Raw genomic sequence first — 18,386 nt, forward strand, 5'->3', positions numbered from 1 at the left:
AAGAAGTAGGAGGGGCTCATGGGATCTTCAGAAGTTTCTTGGGAGGGGCTGACCTCCCCCACCCTCTGATGCCCTGTCTCCCCGTCATTCCTTCCTTCTTGCCTCCTTCACCTTAGTTCAAGAGGATGTTAAACCGTGAACTCACACACCTGTCAGAGATGAGCAGGTCAGGAAACCAGGTCTCTGAGTACATCTCCACCACATTCCTGGGTGAGTGAAGGGTAGCACTTTGTGGGGATTCTGCACGCCTGGACTGGAGGGGGCTGCCCCAGACCACAGGTCTAATTGGTGACATTTGCCCCAGGGACCCTGGCTCCTGACTCCCCAAAGATCAGGGTTACCACTCTCAAGAGTTCCCATACTCTCAATGCCCCCAAACGCAGAGGGATGTTGACTTTCTAGAACCTCCGCATTAAAAAACTTCTCCAAGCAGAAAAGACCCTCCAAACTCTGTGGAACCGCAGTGGAAATCTCAAACTCAAGACCCCAAGAATCCCACAAACTCAAATAGGATTCTTTTTTTTTTTTTTTTAAGATTTTATTTATTTGACAGAGAGAGAACACAAGTAGGCAGAGAGGCAGGCAGAGAGAGAGAGAGAGAGAGAGAGAGAAGCAAGCTCCCTGCTGAGCAGAGACCCTGATGTGGGGTTCAATCCAGGACCCTGAGATCATGACCTAAGCCGAAGGCAGCGGCTTAACCCACTGAGCCACCCAGGAGCGCCTCAAATAGAATTCTTAAACTTCAAATGCTACCCGGCTGAAAGGCCTCCCCGAATTCAGTAGCATGTCCCAATTCGGATCCCCCCCAACACACACACACACACACACACACACACACACACACACACACACGAATTCAGGAGATCCCGCAAACCTAAGAGAGATGCTCACCTTCAGTAGAGTTCCCAAACTTAAGGGAGCTGGTGTCCTTAAGAGTCCAGAAGAGAACCCCCAAACTTTCAAAAACACTCCAAGCTGAAAAATCTCCCAAACTCAGGAGAATCGCCCAACTTAATATGACCCTCAAATTCAGTAGACTCCTGCGAACTTTCCATACCCGATACGGTGATACAGAATACCTCGAATTCATTAGAACCCTCAAGCCCATGGGGACCTCCAATTCGTCCTAATCGCTGAACCCAAGAGCCCAAGCTGAGGCTGTCCGCCACAATCTCAGGATAATTTCACCCTCTCAATTTATCGCCAAAGGTTTCCAAATTCTGGAGAACCGTCCTGCACAGAGCTCAAGAGAAGTGTTTGGAGTTTCAAAGGCTCCCGCCAATGGGGGTGTGGCCATGCCGAGTTCTGACATCCAGCCAATGGGAGCATGGCATGCAAATAAGCCCTATTAGGCCCCGTTATTGAGTGGCAGGGCCCCAGGTCACAATGGGTGGCCCCGGCTTGGCTCTGGAAGCCGTTGAAAGCTCAGGAAGAGGGCTCCTGGGGCTGGCCCCCAGGTGGCTGGTGTCAAAGGGGTGGGCTGGTGGGAGGGCTCATGGAGCCAGAGGCTACCCTTCCCTCCCGCCTCACCCTGCTCTCCACTCCCACCAGTACTCTTAGTCACCACGGAGGTGTCCCCCCAGTCCGAGAAGTTTCCCTGCCTATAGAGGGCAGGCAGCGACTCTCTCTAGCACCCCCACCCTGCTTCCTGACTTCCCATGCCACCCCCCTGCCAAACCTGGCAATCAGACTGGAGCCACCCCATAGCTCCGGGCCAGCCTCAGAGTCCCCACTCCAGCCCACTACATCCCAGAAGAATTCCTACTTTCCTTCTGGTTTCCAGCCTATAAGTAACCAACAGCATGACACCCTGAAGGGGTCTGCCCTCCCGAGTGAGCCTTCCCAGGGCGCAGTGGGGAGCAGGGGAGGGGAACTGAGGGCCAAATGAGGGCATCTCTGTGGGTTGCTCATGCTTGTCTGGCCTCTGTCTTCTGCAGACAAGCAGAATGAAGTGGAGATCTCATCGCCCACAATGAAGGATGGAGAAAAACAGCCAGCCCCACGGCAGAGACCCTCCCAGCAGCCCCCGCCCCCTGGGCCACAGTTCCAGCCCATGTCTCAGATCACAGGGGTGAAGAAGTTGAGACACAGCAGCAGCCTGAACGATTCCAGCATCCCCCGCTTTGGGGTAAAGACTGACCAAGAGGAGCTCCTGGCCCAAGTGAGTGGCGATTCCGTAGGGGCTGGACCAGAGAAGGACAGGTGTCTGCTGGGGCCCAGCCAAGGACTGGGCATTGGGCCAGTCTGAAATGAGGATTCAGGTATACTGGGGTTATGAGACTCTCAGGAGAGAGGGAGTAAAGGAAGCAGGATAGGACAGAGCTGAGTCGGGAGGTGGCGTGAGCTCGAGCGTGGCCTCTCAGCCCAACCCCTCGAAGAGCTCTGGAGTGTGAACACCACCACCGAGTTGAGCCCATGTTGAGGCAAGAGCACTGAACTCTGTACCCCTGTGTCAGTCATTGGCTGTGGGCTGCCCCCAGAGTGGACAGCGTTACCTCCTCTGTGTAGCTCCCATAGGGGCAAGAAGAACAGTTTCCTGGATAACAGAGCGGTGTGAGTCTTGGTAGGCCACAGTCCCAGTGGGTGGGGGATGGGTGCACCCATCAGTGAAGAGGGTCTGGCCAGAACCCCCATAGCACCCACTACTGGCCAGACCTGGGTTCAGCCACGGGGCTCCCACATGGGTTTGTACAATATTTATTGAGCACCTACTGTGTGCTGGCACTGTTCAGGGTTCTGGGGAGACATGGAAAACTAGCCCAAGTTCCCTTCCCCCTGGCACTGATGAGCAGTTTAGCTCAGAAGTGAAACTGCGCTCTGGGGTCAGCCTAGCTGAGATCACGTTTCGACTTGGCCCCTCGTGAGATACAAGGTCTTGGGGAAGTCTCACCACTCCTCCGGGCTTTGGTTCTCAAACCAACCAAACAAGATCAAGCACTCCGAGTCATGCTGGACAGATAATAATCAGGGCACAGTGGCTGTGGTTGTGTTGTTATCTTAGGGCCCCTTGGGTAAATTCCCAGCCGCTGAGCACGCCCCCCACTGGGTGCGCGATAAGGGTGCTGCCTTCAGACCAGAGCTCTGGATTGCTAGGGAAGAGTGGAGAGGGGTGAAGGTCAACCACGAAGAACTTCTGACCTAAGTGGGTAGGGGCTTGGCCCTGGGTCTTGAGGGCTCCTGACCTCTGGCCTCCCAACTCTGTCAGGAACTGGAGAACCTGAACAAGTGGGGCCTGAACATCTTTTGCGTGTCAGAATACGCCGGGGGCCGCTCCCTCAGCTGCATCATGTACACGATATTTCAGGTAGGGCGGGCCGAGTGGGGCAGGGTGCGAGGGAGGGGCGCAGCGTGGAGAGCGGAGAGCCCGCGGGACTCACTGCCCCCCACCCCCGTTCCTACCCCAGGAGCGGGACTTGCTAAAGAAGTTTCGCATCCCAGTGGACACCATGGTGACCTACATGCTGACCCTGGAGGACCACTACCACCCCGACGTGGCCTACCACAACAGCCTGCACGCGGCTGACGTGCTGCAGTCCACACACGTGCTGCTGGCCACGCCCGCGCTCGATGTGAGCCCCGCCCCCCGCACACCCCCAACTCCCCCATCTCTCTCATTGCCCACCTGCCACCTCCCGTTGGTCTCTCTGCCCCTGGGTCTCTAACCTCCGTCCCTCTCTGATCCTGTTCCTCTTTCTGATTCTTCTCTCTCTCTCCTGACCCCCTTCTTTTGTGACACCCCCATCTTTCTCTTATCTCTCAGACCCCCCCATCTTTCTCATCCATCTATCTCCGGCCCCCACTCTCTGCTCCTAGGCTGTGTTCACGGACCTGGAGATTCTTGCCGCCCTCTTTGCGGCTGCCATTCACGACGTGGACCACCCTGGTGTCTCCAACCAGTTCCTCATCAACACCAGTGAGTGGCCTCCCCCACGGGGGCGGGGCCTGCCGGGTCGGAGGCGGGGCCTGCCCTATCAGAGGCGGGACCTGCTGGGTAGGAGAGGGCCCGGGTTGGCTTCTGCGCTCCTCTGACCCCCTGCCTGGGCCTGGGCCGCAGATTCGGAGCTGGCGCTCATGTACAACGACGAGTCGGTGCTGGAGAACCACCACCTGGCCGTGGGCTTCAAGCTGCTGCAGGAAGATAACTGCGATATCTTCCAGAATCTCAGCAAGCGCCAGCGGCAGAGCCTGCGCAAGATGGTCATCGACATGGTGGGCGGGGCCGGGGGCGGGGACAGGACAGGAAAGATCGCCTCTGAGGCTTGGGGAGAGCGGCAGGGTCTGAGTCCAGGACCAGAACCCCCGGGAGCGGCGTCCCTGTGGGGGCTGGGAACAGGTTGTGCCGAGCGCAGGTGGGGTCCAGGCAGCCCGGGGCAGGGCTTCAGCGACCCCTGTGATGCCCCCTCACCCGCAGGTGCTGGCCACGGACATGTCCAAACACATGACCCTCCTGGCTGACCTGAAGACCATGGTGGAGACTAAGAAAGTGACCAGCTCGGGTGTCCTCCTGCTGGACAACTACTCCGACCGCATCCAGGTGCCCCCCGCTCGCCATATATATAGAGAGACTAGAGCTTCTCTAGACTTCTCTAGACTAGACTTCTCTTCTCCCCTTTGGGTCTGGGTGGCTCCCCTCCCTCGGCCTCTAGCTCCCACGCTGCCCATCTTCCTGTCTCTTTCTTTTCTCTCTCCCTCTCATCTCCATCCCAGTCTCTGTCTCCTGCCATCCTTCATTTCTCCTTCTGTTCCATCAACCCTTTCCTGTCCTCTCTGCCTCCCCCAACACCACCTTCTCTCCTCTCCCCAGCCCATCTCTTTCTTTTCTCTCCCTCACTCTTCCTCTCCCCTCTCCTCCCCGTTTCCCTTCCCTCTCCCTATCCCCACTACCCCTTCTCCTCATTCTCCCCATAAAGGGGGAGGTAAGGAAGCATGAGGTCCCACGCTGGGACAGGGGCACAGACTCTGAAGGTTGCCCGCCTCATGCAGGTCCTTCGCAACATGGTGCACTGTGCGGACCTCAGCAACCCCACCAAACCACTGGAGCTGTACCGACAGTGGACGGACCGCATCATGGCCGAGTTCTTCCAGCAGGGCGACCGGGAGCGGGAGCGGGGCATGGAGATCAGCCCTATGTGCGACAAGCACACAGCCTCGGTGGAAAAGTCTCAGGTACAGTGTTGCGGCCCCTGTGGAAGGTAGCAGGTCGGCCCTCCCCATCCCACACTGGCCTGGAGCCGGGAGAAGTCCAGGTGCTCCTGACCCGCCCCTCCACAAAGTCAAGTTTTTCTGGTTTTGGGTGTTTTTTTTTTTTTCCTTTTCTATCTTGATGGGAAATTCGCAACATTTTCTCTCCTCCAGAACAACCAAACTGAGCCTCTGGACTCACCGCTTGTAGACCTGAGTCAAACAAGTTCTAACTCATTTGTAGCCACCAAATAGCTAATAATAATACTTACCTAGCTCTTAGTTACAGACCTTATGTCCATACAGCCTCTCACTTTCCCAGTAACCACTATCTTGTCCTTGATTTTTGGTGGATTTTTTTTTAAGACTTTATTTATTTATTTATTTATTTTTGACAGAGATATCACAAGTAGGCAGAGAGGCAGGCGGTTGGGTGGGGGGGGGGAAGCAGGCTCCCTGCTGAGCAGAGAGCCTGATGCAGGACTCGATCCCAGGACCCTGGGATCATGACCTGAGCTGAAGGCAGAGGCTTAAACCCCTGAGCCACCCAGGCGCCCCTGGTGGATTTTTTTTTTTTTAAGATTATGTACTTATTTGTTTGAGAAAGAAGGAGTGGTAGGGTGGGGGGAGGGGCAGAGGGGGAGAGAGAAGCAGCCATCCCATGGGCAGGGAGCCAGGGAGCCAGATGCAGAGGCTTGATCCCAGAACCCTGGGATTATGACCTGGACTGAAGGCAGATGCTTTCCCTTGATTTGGGGTGGATTTTGAAATGAGATGCAGTGACTCGTCATCGTGTGCTTATTTAACTTAACAAGAGGTACAGAAACACAATCTTGTTTGTAAAGTGTGAACGGGAAAGAGTCTCACCCTCCCCACTTTCAGTCTCCTCCCCGGTGAGACCTATTTTTTCCCGCTTCACTGTGCATGCCTTTTCAGACCAGAGTTACCCAGCGTTGGCACTGTTGACATTTGGGGCCAGATCATTCTCTGTCACAGGGGCCGCCCTGGGCTTTGGAAGATGTAGAGCGGCATCTCTGGCCTCCACTCTCCCCTTCCAGTGATAACCTATTTCTGGACACTTCCAAATGTCCCCCGAGTGTGTAGATCACCCCATCCTCCAACGCCTGGCAAAACCAGTTTCATACATTTTATTATGTAGTTACGGTTACAGATAACTTAATAGTTCATGGGTTTTGCTTTTTAAAAAAAAATAAGAATTTTATGAATATATATCTGTTTTTATACAGCTTGCCTTTTATCCCAAACAGTGCTTAGAGATCTGTCCAAGTGAAATGGTCAGGCATCTAAGAGAATTCCCTTCTATCATCCAAAGCCTCGGGCCTCTGTCCCCAGAAATGCCTCTTATGATCACAGATGCTATTGAAGCTCTAGCGATTTTGGCTACATAGCAGGGAAGAAAGGTTTCTGCCAGTTGAGGCAGCACCCCTACCCCCTGTTCCCACGCCAGCTCCAATCTTCCGTCCACCTGTGGTCACATTGCCACCCTCTCTCTTTGCAAAGGAGGCTGGGAAATGTAGTTTTCAGCTGTATGAGGGAAGCATTGCCTCCACCAAGAAAAATCAAGATTCTGTTCATAAGAAGGAGGGAAGAGGGACAGCTAGGTCGCTCAGTCAGTTAGGCGTCTGCCTTCGGCTCAGGTCATGATCCCAGGGATCATGATCCCTGAGATCGAGTCCCATTTCAGGCTCCTTGTTCAGTGGGAGCCTGCTTCTTCCTCTACCTGCTGCTCCCTCTGCTTGTGCTCGCACTCTCTCTGACAAATAAGTAAGTAAAATATTTTTTCAAAAGCTTAAAATAAGGAGGAGGGAAGATACTATCAGAGTGGGTTAGCCAATCTTCTGCCGTGGAGTTATTTCTAGTTTTACTTTGTTGCAAAAAAAAAAAAAATGTTACTAATATCCGAGGTTTACCACAATTTTTTTTAAAGATTTTATTTATTTATTTGACAGAGAGAGATCACAAGCAGGCAGAGAGGCGGGCAGAGGGGGAGGGGGAAGCAGGCGCCCCGCTGAGCAGAGAGCCCTATGGCGTGCTCCATCTCAGGACCCTGAGATAACAACCCGGGCCAAAGGCAGAGGCTTAACCCAATGAGACACCCAGGTGCCCCAGCCACAGTTTTTTAAAACTAATTCCCGATTGACAGATCTATGGATATGGACAGATCTATGGATATATGTTTCAGTATTTGCTGGCATCTCCTATGTAGAGATTTTTTTTTTCTTACCTGTGCAAGAGTTTTTCCAGGGTGGATCCTGAGAAGCAAGGTTGCAATGTTAACGGCCATCAGCCTCTTTTGAATTTTGCTAGATCCCACAGCGTGGCAGGACAGTCTGCACCAGCGGGCCCCCAGTTTGTGCCTTTCTCCCTTCTCTCCCAGGTGGGTTTCATTGACTATATTGTACACCCGCTGTGGGAGACGTGGGCTGACCTGGTCCACCCAGATGCCCAGGAGATCCTGGACACGTTGGAGGACAATCGGGACTGGTACTACAGCGCCATTCGGCAGAGCCCTTCCCCGCCACCTGACGAGGAGCCCAGAGGGCCAGGCCACCCACCCCCACCGGACAAGTTCCAGTTTGAGCTGACTCTGGAGGAGGAAGAGGAAGAGGAGGTGTCTACCGCCCCAGGTGCATTTGAAGTTCGGGACTTGACCATGGCTCAGGATCCATCCCCGGCTGAGGAACCGTGGGAGGTGGATGGCCACGCCCTGCCCACAGAGGTGAAGGTAGAGGAACCTGGCGACACACAGCAAGGCGACTCAGCACATAGTGTGGCTACGGTCGAGGACGGGGCCATGTCCCCAGATGCATCCGTGGAGGCTGGGGGCCACAGCAGCCCCCTGGCCCTGTCCACTGAGAGTCCCCCTCTGCCTTCCTTGAGGACCCCGCCCTCTCCAGAGGAAGCCCCGGGCCTCCAGGGCCTCCCCTCCGTGGCGGCCGAGGTGGGGGCCCAAAAAGAGCACCAGGCTGCCAAGAGGGCGTGCAGTGCCTGCACAGGAACATCTGGCGAGGAGCCCACCCCACTCCCAGTTCCTGGTGGGTGGGGGTCAGCTGGAGGTCCTACCTGAGCCCCAGCTCCTCCATCCTGTTGCTCTCCCCGCCTCCCTCCACCACCATCACCCCACGACCACCTCCTCCACTGCCTCAAAGACTCTTGGGCCTCCTGAGAAAAAAGAAAACAGAAAAGTGGGGTTTTTTCTCTTTTCTTTTTTTCCTCTTTCTCCCCACCCCCACCCACGGGGCCTCTTTTTGGAGGTGGGGGCTGGGGAACAAGGGATGGAGGTCCCGGAAGGGATTTTATTTTTGGAATTTTAATTGTTACATTTTTAGAAAAAGAAAAAAAAAAAAAAACCAGGATAAAACACAGCCACTGTAGACGCTCCTGTTCCGGACTAAACCCCTCGTGTCCCCCCTGCCCGCCTCCCCTCCTGTGCCTCCCCCCAGGTCCCAGGCTCAGTCTTCCGGCCTCCTAAGGCTCCCCACCTGGGCCCAAGCAGGCATCGCACCTCCCTCCCTCCCTCGGGGCTTTTCCTCTGAATTTTGGAGGGTCTCTGGAACCCAACCAGGAATAGCCATTCTGGGCGGGGGCTCTGGGGGGGCTGTCTCCGGGGTGACCCCAGCTCCAGCCCCTGTCTGGCTCACTGCCCACCCCCCTCCCAGAAGTCTTCCGCCTCATTTTGCACAAACCTGGCAATACTAACTTCGGGGACAGGGACGGGGACAGGGGAGCTGTGTGCTTTCAGATGTAGCGGAGAGGAGACATTCACACCACTAACCCGGGGTCTGAGGTTCGAGGAGGGCCTGATCCCCCCTCCGCTTGCCATCCCCTTGCCCTTCCACTTTGGGTTCTGTTTGAATTTTCTCCATTTGTGCGGAGAGGGCTCTGAACCACACCCCTCCTTCCAGCTGCTTCTCCTCTTGTTTCTGCCTTAATGATTCCCGTGGCCCTAGGAGAGGGGTTTGCAGTGGCTCCCACCTGCACCTCGGGTGGGGTGGGGCCAGGCCCAGAGCCCCCATCCTAGGCATTCCCCCCTCACGCCCCGCATCCTCCTGACCCCCTTCATGACCCTTTGCCCTAGGAGGAAGCAATAACAGTGTACACCCACATCCCCTTTCGGGGCAGCCCTTTCCCACCCTGGCACCAACCAAAGTCATTTCTCCTTTGCCCCCATCTGGCCATGCCTCCCCCTCACCCCTTAGCTATTCCTGGAGCAATACGACAGACAGATGCAAGGCCATTTTTCTCCAAGCCATGGGGGACTGTTTGGAAGGAAAGACCACCTCCCTTCCCCCTCCTTTATGCCCTTTGCCCCGTTCTGCAGCCGGGTGAGGCGGGGCCTCTCTCTCACTCCTGCACCCCCAATTCTGAGCACACGGTACTGTAGCCCCCAGCTGCCCGCAGCCTTCCATCTGTCTGTCCATCCCGGTGGGGAGTACCACCCACTCCCACCCCCATGATGCTGTACAGGGTTCATTTTTGTAGCGACATTAGTTTCTGTCCCCCACCAGTGACTGGAGTGGGACTTCTTTTTGGTTTTCTTTTCTCTCTCTCTCTCTCTTTTTTTTTTGTACATATTGTATGGTTGGTTTGTAAATTATTCTACAGAGGCAAAAAGGGAAAATAAACTTGCCCTTCCCCCAGCTGACCCCGGTCAGGGGAAGGAGGGGTGGGGTCTCCCAGAGAGAGGGTCCTCATTCCCACTCTGTATTATACAAACTGTACCACAAACCCCGAAAGCGTGGGTTCCGCGCTGCCACTCGATGAGAAATCGTGTCATTGTAGGGGGCGAGGGCTGAGCAGAGCCTGCCCCTTCCCCCTTACCCAGGTGTGACTGGTGAGATGGAACCCCACCCCCAATCAGGGCTCCTCTCCCCAGGAGGGGGGGCGCAGGACCCCCCCCGAGCTGCTCTTGTGTTGTCCACTTTGACGATCAATCAGTCCGTCCGTTGATCGATAATCAATCCTTGTCTCCAATTAAACCGAGGCTTTCACCGATCTTTTTGACTTATGTGACTTCCTTTCCCACCCTGTTCTTGGCAGGTGCGCCTCTCCTTACACTGTCTGTCTGGGGTGGGGGTAAGGGGAAATGGAATCTCTGTCAATATCCCTCCCCAGGCAGATAGAACCCAAGGGAAGGGGGCAGGGAGTGTGGCAGGAGGCAGCCTCTGTCCCCACTCCCACCCCCTCCCCACCCCCGCCGGGGCCTGGGCTGGACGCCTGCTCAAGGACTCCAGGTTGTAAAGTGGAAGTTCAGACCAGTCTTTGGAGGCCAGCAGACCCAGGTAAACCCGACTTCTCTACAGCATATCTGACACAACTCTTGGGTACTTCTGGAACCTCAGAGTAATTCCTGGAAACCTCAAGGGAGCCTGACTAATGAAGCCCCTACCATCTGGCTTCCAGGCCATGATAGAAGGCCTCTAGTCGAATTCTGCTGTGCAGACATTAAACTTGATAAACAGGCACAAGGGCAATTTCTTACCCCTATAAATTCTATGAATTCGCAGGATCCTGACCATTTTGGTATTGCAACCTTCATGTTGCATTTAAAAAAAAAAAAACAAAAAATCTGAATATCTTTTTTTTTTTTTCTTTAAAGATTTCGAGTAATCTCCACACCCGATGTGGAGCTCGTACTCACGGCCCTTTGATCAAGGGTAGCATGCTTTATTGAAACCTGAATCATAAAGGCAGAGCTCTGTTGCTTTGAGCCTGTAAGACTTAACGGTCTGTATCAGGCGATCTAAATCCTCCAGATTCACACACGACTGGCTTGGGATTGAAGCTGTTTTGCTAACGTGTTCGGTCGAGGTTGGGGAGTGAGCGACTCTCAGATATTTTAACCAGTCCACATGTTTGAATACTGTAAATTCCACTCAAGGGATCCCATTTTCCCCACCTTTTATCAGGGCAATTAACAAACCCTTGATTTCACCAGTGTTTCTGATATTCATTATGTTAATGAGCGAACCTTCCCAAGCGGATGAAGATAGGGGTAACAGAAGTGACTGATTCGAGCTTTTGGTTTAGAATATGGGCCGTCTCTGGGGTGTAGTTAATTGAGATACACACAGACACACTCAGGGCTTAAGTGGTTCAGTGCAGTGGAGTCAACAGATGCATATATTCACACCATGTGTGTTTTGAAATAAAATGAGGGCAGCTTCCTTGGATCTAAGGAAAGGTGACCTGCCTACACTGCTCTATTCGCATCTAGTTACCAAGGAGAGGCTGAGATCCCAGCTCCAGCTGTGTGACCCTGGGCGTGATCTCTGCTGTCTCATCTCTAAAATGAGGATAACAAAAGTCCCAGTCAGTTTAGGGCAGGGCTAACCGGTGAAACCTTCTACAATGATGGGAATGTTCTGTCCGTGCTTCTCCAATGTGGGAGTAGCCGCTTAGCCCCACGTGGCTGTTAAACACTTGAGATGTGAGTGCCACTAAGGAGCTGGAGTTTTCATTTTCCCTCTTCATTAAGTAGCCACATGCAGCCAATGGCTACCAACTAAGACTATATACAGTTCTGGAACTTGAGAGGGTGAACGGGTAGGCTTAGCATTACTAAGGTTTGTCTGGTTCACTGCGGTTTGAAGATTGACAGTATGTAGATATCCTGGCCCAGAGAAGTAGGGGAAAGCTTGGAGCCAGAGAGGGGGGAAAAAAAAAAAGGCTGGAAAACTAGGTAGAAGTTTCCAGGGAATCTGAACTTTGTGCAAGCAGTAAAAAGGATACACAGACGTTTTCCCAAGGGTGTTTCTAAGGGAGGCAGAGTCGGGGAAAGGGTGTCAGGCTGAGGGTCAGGAGATGACAGCACCAATCCTGGGCTGCACAGGAAGACCGATGAGACTTCTTGCTCTGGACCTCAGGTTCCCCAAGTGTAGCATGATGTCCCAAATGCCTCCTCTGCTGAGACACTGTGACAATCTGAGAATGCAGGTCAAAGGCCAGAGGTGGGCATGTGACCATCAGCTGGCTCTTTAAAATTCTCGTGATGGGGAGTTCATCTTTCCTCAGGCAAAGACGACCAAGGGTAGTGGGGCACAGCCGCAAGGCCTTGTAATCCAGATAGGACAGGGAGACCTGGGGAAGGGGTGGAGTTCACGTTAAGTTGACATCAGCCACTTGCAAACAAGCTACGTGGTCTGGGACAAAAGGCTCTGGCTCTTCCTGTCTTTCAAGGGCTGTGCCCTGTGCTAAACTCATTAGATGGGGGGGCGGGGGGGGGCGGCGTCTGGGTGGCTCAGTGGTTAGAGCCTCTGTCTTCCCCTGGGATCGAGCCCCACATTGGGCTCTCTGCTCATCAGGGAGCCTGCTTCCCCCCCCCTCTGCCTACTTGTGATCTCTGTCTGTCAAATAAATAAATTTTAAAAAGTCTTCAAACTCATTAGATGTATTATCTTATTGGCTCTCCAGTAGTCCTCGAAATATACACCATTATAGGAAACTGAGGCCTGGAAGTGATCTAACCCTGTCGAGGAAAGGCAGAGACCTCACTTCACCTACTGTCTGTCCCACAATGATAGCTGCTAGATAACTACCTGATACTTTCATTATTATTGCTCCTTTTATTTTTTTAGCCCTACACCCAACATGGGGCTTGAACTCACGACCCCAAGATCAAGTGTCACATGCTATACCAGCTGAGCCAGCCAGGTGCTCCTATGATTGCTACTTTATTCCAATGGATAATATTTCTCCTTCTTTTAAATAAAATTATAAATAAAATTATAATATTCTCCTTTTTTAAATAAAATTATAAGTGTAAATTAAAACACTTATTTTTATTTTTTAAGTTTATTTTTTTTTTAAGATTTTATTTATTTATTTGTCAGAATGAGCACAGGCAGACAGAGTGGCAGACAGAGGCAGATGGAGAAGCAGGCTCCCGCTGAGCAAGGAGCCCGATGTGGGACTCAATCCCAGGATGCTGGGATCATGACCTGAGCCGAAGGCAGCGGCTTAACCAACTGAGCCACCCAGGCGTCCCTTTTTTAAGTTTATTTTTAAGTAAGATCTTTGCCCAGTGTGATCTTGATCTCAGGGCCCTGAGATCAAGAGTCAGATGCTCCAATGACTGAGCCAGCCAGGCGTCCCTAAAAGATTATAAATAAATAAATAAATATATAAAAATAATAAATATTATATATAATTAACATATATTTATTTATTTTAAGCTACTGGCAAATAATGAAAAGATGGACCATCCTTGGGTAAGCAAAGAACTTTCATAGCTCATTAGTGTTGGTGGAAGTTGGCACATACAGCTTTCTAAAAGTAGTGGGACAATATTTATCAAAAATATAACTGCATGGGGGTGCCCTGGTGGCTCAGTCAGTTAAGTGTCTGCCTTTGGCTCCGGTCATGATCCCAGGGTCCTAGGATAGAGCAGGGAGCCTGCTTCTCCCTCTCCCTCTACACTCCCCCTGCTTGTGTTCTCTCACTCTCTCAAAATCTTTTTTTAAATTAAAAAAAATAATAACTGCATGCATTTTGACCTACCCACTGAAGTTTTTACAATATTTATCCTCAAGAAACAGCTGGATAAAAACCTAAAGGTGAAGGCACAAAATGCCCATTCTAGGATTGGCCAGAATAGCGAGGTACTATGAAAAATGTCCAACATTAGGGACGCGTGGGTGGCTTAGGCGGTTCAGTGGCTGCCCTCCGCTGGGGTCATGATCCCGGAGTTCCAACCTGGAGTTCCCAGCCATGGCTCCCTGCTCAGTGGGGAGTCTGCTTCTCCCTCTCCCCCTTCCCCCTCCCGCTACTCTTGCGCGCTCTCTCTCTTCAAATAATAAATTTAAAAATTAAAAAAAATATTAACAATATATCCAGTGGTAGGATTAAGAGAGATCTGTATTTTCTGTTCTGTAGTCTTTGATATTTTCTGAACTTTAGCAGTGACCAGGTATTAATTTTATAATGAAGGGAAAAGTTATTTTATAATCAGGGTAAAGAAATACCCGGTATTTGTTATCTGGGAGGCACAAAAGCATGGTAGATAAGCACACTGACTCTGGGTTCAGCTTGCCTGGATTCTAGCTCTCACGCCTCTAGTTGATGACTGGGTTCGTCCGGGCATAATGACTGGGTTCTTCCGAGCAGGTTACTTATTTGTTCTGTGCCTCAGTTTCCCTTGCTGTAAAATGGAAATAATAACTGCCCAGGTTGATATGTGCCAGACACTGTTTGTTTTACGTCAATTATTGCGCTGAATTCTCACAACAGCCTTAGAAAAGGTTTTACTACAAATGGGTCACAGTCCGGGAACTCCAGCCCCCAAGCGCCTCCCGGAGCGGAGCTGGGGAATTACAGCAGGTTCAGAAATGCACGCACGCGCAGGCCGAGTGGAAGGCGTGGCGAATACGCGCGGGAAGACTTCCCCCTGCACTACGATTGGCTGTTGTGGTTGTCATTAGCCGAGAAGGCCACCAATGAGGGGCGCGGCCGCTTCGCCCTGGGAACCCGAGGGCGGAGCAAGCTGCGGCGTTCAGGCTGCTGCAGGTGCGCGAACCTCAAGGCGGTTGAGGGGACCGGGCGTCACTCCTTGAGAGTGGGCCCCAGCGTCAACCTCCTTTCTTGAGAGTTCCCTGGCGTTGTTGCCCGCCCTTTTTTCCACCGAGACATCAACTCCCCCCCCCCCGAGGGACCCCTGAGATGTTCCCTCCTCCTGAGTAGGACCCCTGCGTCCTCTCTCCTTCTGGAGCTGAACCCTAGCCTCGTCCCTTCTCCCTGAGAGGGACGCCAGCGCCATTCATGCTCCCTCGGGTGGGCCCCGGCTTCATCAGCCCTTCCTGAGGGGACCCGGGTGTCAATCCCCTTCCCGGAGGGGTCCCAGTGTATGTGCGTGTGTGGAGGGGGGACACCAGCTGACACAGGAACTCGCCGTGTCGCCTGAGAAATCGGTTAAGGAATTGGGGCTCTTGCTCCTAAAATGGGAGCCGCGCGAAAGCTCTACATCTGCCTTAAAATATCTTTCAAGTGCTTCCCAGGGTTCCTGTCATGGTCAGCAGGTCCTTGTGGAGTGGTTGGGCATGTGTAGGACTGTCCCCTGGAAGAGGGGTTGCTGTGGCCCATGACGTCCCAAGAGATCTGATGGTAGGGGCTAGAGGGAGGTCAGGTCGTAGGGGCTTCCCTGTCTGTGTTGAACTGAAATCCTAAAAGAAATCCTAAAAGGCTGAGCACAGAGCGGGCAAAATCCACAGCCAGGAAGACCTGGCCAGTTGCATTCGATCCCACAAAGAGTCATCCTCCCGCCACTGTGATGGCGAATTTTCTCGTCCATGTTCAAATCCATGTGAGTTTCCTGTTGCGGCCAGTGCATCAAACGGTGAACAAGACAGAACAGAAGACTAATTCCCATTACAAGGCTCACACATACGGGGCTTATGACTTCTGCAAGTGATGCTACTTCTCCCTCAGGGTTTCTGGCTGTTCATTAAGGAACAGTGTGTGCCCTGCCTGGTTGGCGACAAGCTGCAGGAGGGCGGAAATGGTCTGCTCCTGGCTGTCTCTACCCGGTGCCTGGGGCATGGCCGGCACGGAAGTGTTTGTTGTGCATGCCCCCAGCGCTTCACTCGGTGACTCCTTAGTGGGGCTGAGAGATGGCTGGGGCGGATGGATGAGGTGTGATGAGTAAGGGAAAGGCACGCGGTAGAGATAAAAGAGAAGCACTTGTCTAGCTGAGATTTCAATGCCAACACCTTGGCTAATGCAACTCATCCTTCCTGACCCTGAGGCTACGAGCAAGTGAAGGCAGAGGCGGCTGAAGTCAGCAGTCAGCAGCACGGTTTAAAATTTCCCACTGAAGTTGTCTGGAGCAGCTGACTGAATCCAGGCAGATCCTGGGATATGTAGTCTGAAAAGTGTTCCTGAGGGCCCTGTTTAACATGCGGCCTAGGAAAATGTGGATGGGGTGTGGTGTGGAAGGGGTGCCTAGGCTCATGGAAGGAAGAGCTCTTTAAATAGGGGGGAGTTTCCTGATGCATTTGCAGTTGTGTTTCATTTACTATAAATATATTTACCCAGAAGTCTTGAAGAATGCTAATTTAAAAAAAAAAATAGGAACAATCCAAGGTCAGGTAATTTTGCACCCTGGGCCCCTCCAATCTTGTTCCTTTTCTAGCTCTCCTTGTCTGGCAACAGTTCCTCTTTCTGCCTGGAAGCCCACAAGAGGGTGCTGCATTCCTTTTAGACCACACCTCCTGCATCGGCCCAGAGTTAGGGGCAGCTACAAAACCCTCACAAAATAAGGCGATGGGTTGGTGGAAGTACTGATGTTTCGCAGGTTACAAGAGCCAGAGAGGAATTCTAAGTAGCACAGCTAAAGTGTTCTGAGGGGACTAAATGTTATACCATTACCTTGCTAACCTTAACCTCAATAACCCCGATCAATGTTAGCATATCAGGTTTCCAGTACTTACCTCATTCCTATCAGTAATACTACATTTATTGTATCTTACTGTGCGCCAGGTGCTAGGCAGTTATTATCCCCATTTTACAGACGGGGAAAGCCAGGCACAGACAGGATTTGCACCAAGTTTGAATGCCAGATATGCGTCTCAAGCCTAGTCTGTTGATTCCAGTGTATTCTTTCTCGCCCCCCCACCCCCTGCTTCTGCTCTATCTTTTGCAAAATTTAGTTCCACTGACATTTATATTATACATTTTGAAAGATTTTATTTATTTGACAGACGGAGATCACAAGTAGGCGGGCAGGGGGGCAGGCTCTGTGCTGAGCAGAGAGCCAGACGTGGGGTTCAATCCCAGGACCCTGAGATCATGACCCGAGCCAAAGGCAGAGGCTTAACCCACTGAGCCACCCAGGCGCCTGACATTTATATTTTAAAACCAGATGCAAGGCATCTGGGTGGCTCAGTTGGGTTGAGCATCTGCCTTCGGCTTAGGTCATGATCCCAGCGTTCTGGGATTGAGTCCCATATGAGGCTCCTTGCTCAGTGAGGAGCCTGCTTCTCCCTCTGCCTGCAGCTCCCCCGCCTTTGCTCTCTCTCTCTGACAAATAAATAAAATCTTAAAAAAAAAAAAAGGCAAAACAAAACAGAACGCACACCCAAGGGAGAAGATAGTCACTGAATTGAAGGCATGTTGTATTGCATAAACCAGGGGACTCTAGCATCCAGAATGACACTGCCCTTCACAGAGCTCAAGGTTACCCTAGACACTGTCCACTTGACTAAGAGTGGGAAGTTATTTGTTTCCTATATGACTAGGACTCCATCCTCTTTCATCTTTGATAATCCTTTTTTTTTTTAAGTCTTATTTGTTTATTTGACAGAGAGAGAGAGATCACAAGTAGGCAAAGAGGCAGGCAGAGGGAGAGGGGGAAGCAGTCTTCCCCCTGAGCAGAGAGCCCAATGTTGGGCTCGATCCCAGGACCCTGAGACCAGGACCTGAGCTGAAGGCAGAGGCTTAACCCAGTGAGCCACCCAGGCGCCCTTTGATGATCTCTCTATACTGAAACTTCCCCTCAGCTTATAAACATGCTGTTTTCTGAATCTCAAAAACAAAACCCCAAACCCTCCCTGAACTCTTTGTTCCTCTCTAGCTTTCACCCAGTCTTTTTCTGCCTCTTCTCATCCAAATGCCCCAGAAGAGATGTTCTCTTCCTCAGTGTTCCTCGCTGATTCAGTGTTGTCTTCTCAGCACTTGTACCTGTTTCAAGGAGGCACTCCCTAAGTTTTTACTGTAGGGATCTGTTGCTTTACCCTCACCAGTCTCCTGAAGTGGTTCTCTATAAGATTGCTTTCCAGTCACCAAATCCAGTAGGCATTTGAAGGAGTCTATCTTTCTGAAGCTCTTTGCACTTCATAGCATTATTCCTTAAAATTTTTGTGTTCCCCAAAGAACAAATAATCCAATCAAGAAATGGGCAGAGGACATGAACAGACATTTCTGCAAAGAAGACATCCAGATGGCCAACAGACACATGAAAAAGTGCTCCACATCACTCGGCATCAGGGAAATACAAATCAAAACCACAATGAGATACCACCTCACACCAGTCAGAATGGCTAAAATTAACAAGTCAGGAAATGACAGATGCTGGTGAGGATGCGGAGAAAGGGGAACCCTCCTACACTGTTGGTGGGAAAGCAAGCTGGTGCAACCACTCTGGAAAACAGCATGGAGGTTCCTCAAAAAGTTGAAAATAGAGCTATCCTATG

General features: G+C 51.9%; 1 protein-coding gene across 5 annotated transcripts in view; it reads left to right on the top strand.

Moving 5' to 3' along the window:
• PDE4A (phosphodiesterase 4A) overlaps positions 1 to 8,463 on the top strand; it is a 41,887-nt gene extending 33,424 nt beyond the window's left edge. For all 5 annotated transcript variants that reach the window (XM_032883978.1, XM_032883977.1, XM_032883980.1 and 2 more), the window contains 9 exons: positions 117 to 210; positions 1,938 to 2,161; positions 3,206 to 3,304; positions 3,405 to 3,569; positions 3,814 to 3,913; positions 4,055 to 4,209; positions 4,412 to 4,534; positions 4,984 to 5,166; positions 7,580 to 8,463. In XM_032883978.1, coding sequence (XP_032739869.1) covers positions 117 to 210; positions 1,938 to 2,161; positions 3,206 to 3,304; positions 3,405 to 3,569; positions 3,814 to 3,913; positions 4,055 to 4,209; positions 4,412 to 4,534; positions 4,984 to 5,166; positions 7,580 to 8,269 — 1,833 coding nt within the window. In that variant the 3' untranslated portion in view covers positions 8,270 to 8,463. The remainder of the gene's footprint in view (positions 1 to 116; positions 211 to 1,937; positions 2,162 to 3,205; positions 3,305 to 3,404; positions 3,570 to 3,813; positions 3,914 to 4,054; positions 4,210 to 4,411; positions 4,535 to 4,983; positions 5,167 to 7,579) is intronic.
• The last annotated feature ends 9,923 nt before the right edge of the window (positions 8,464 to 18,386 follow it).

This window comes from Lontra canadensis, unplaced genomic scaffold, assembly GCF_010015895.1.
Source record: "Lontra canadensis isolate GAN:19392208 unplaced genomic scaffold, GSC_riverotter_1.0 scaffold88, whole genome shotgun sequence".
NCBI classification, from domain to species: Eukaryota; Metazoa; Chordata; class Mammalia; order Carnivora; family Mustelidae; genus Lontra; species Lontra canadensis.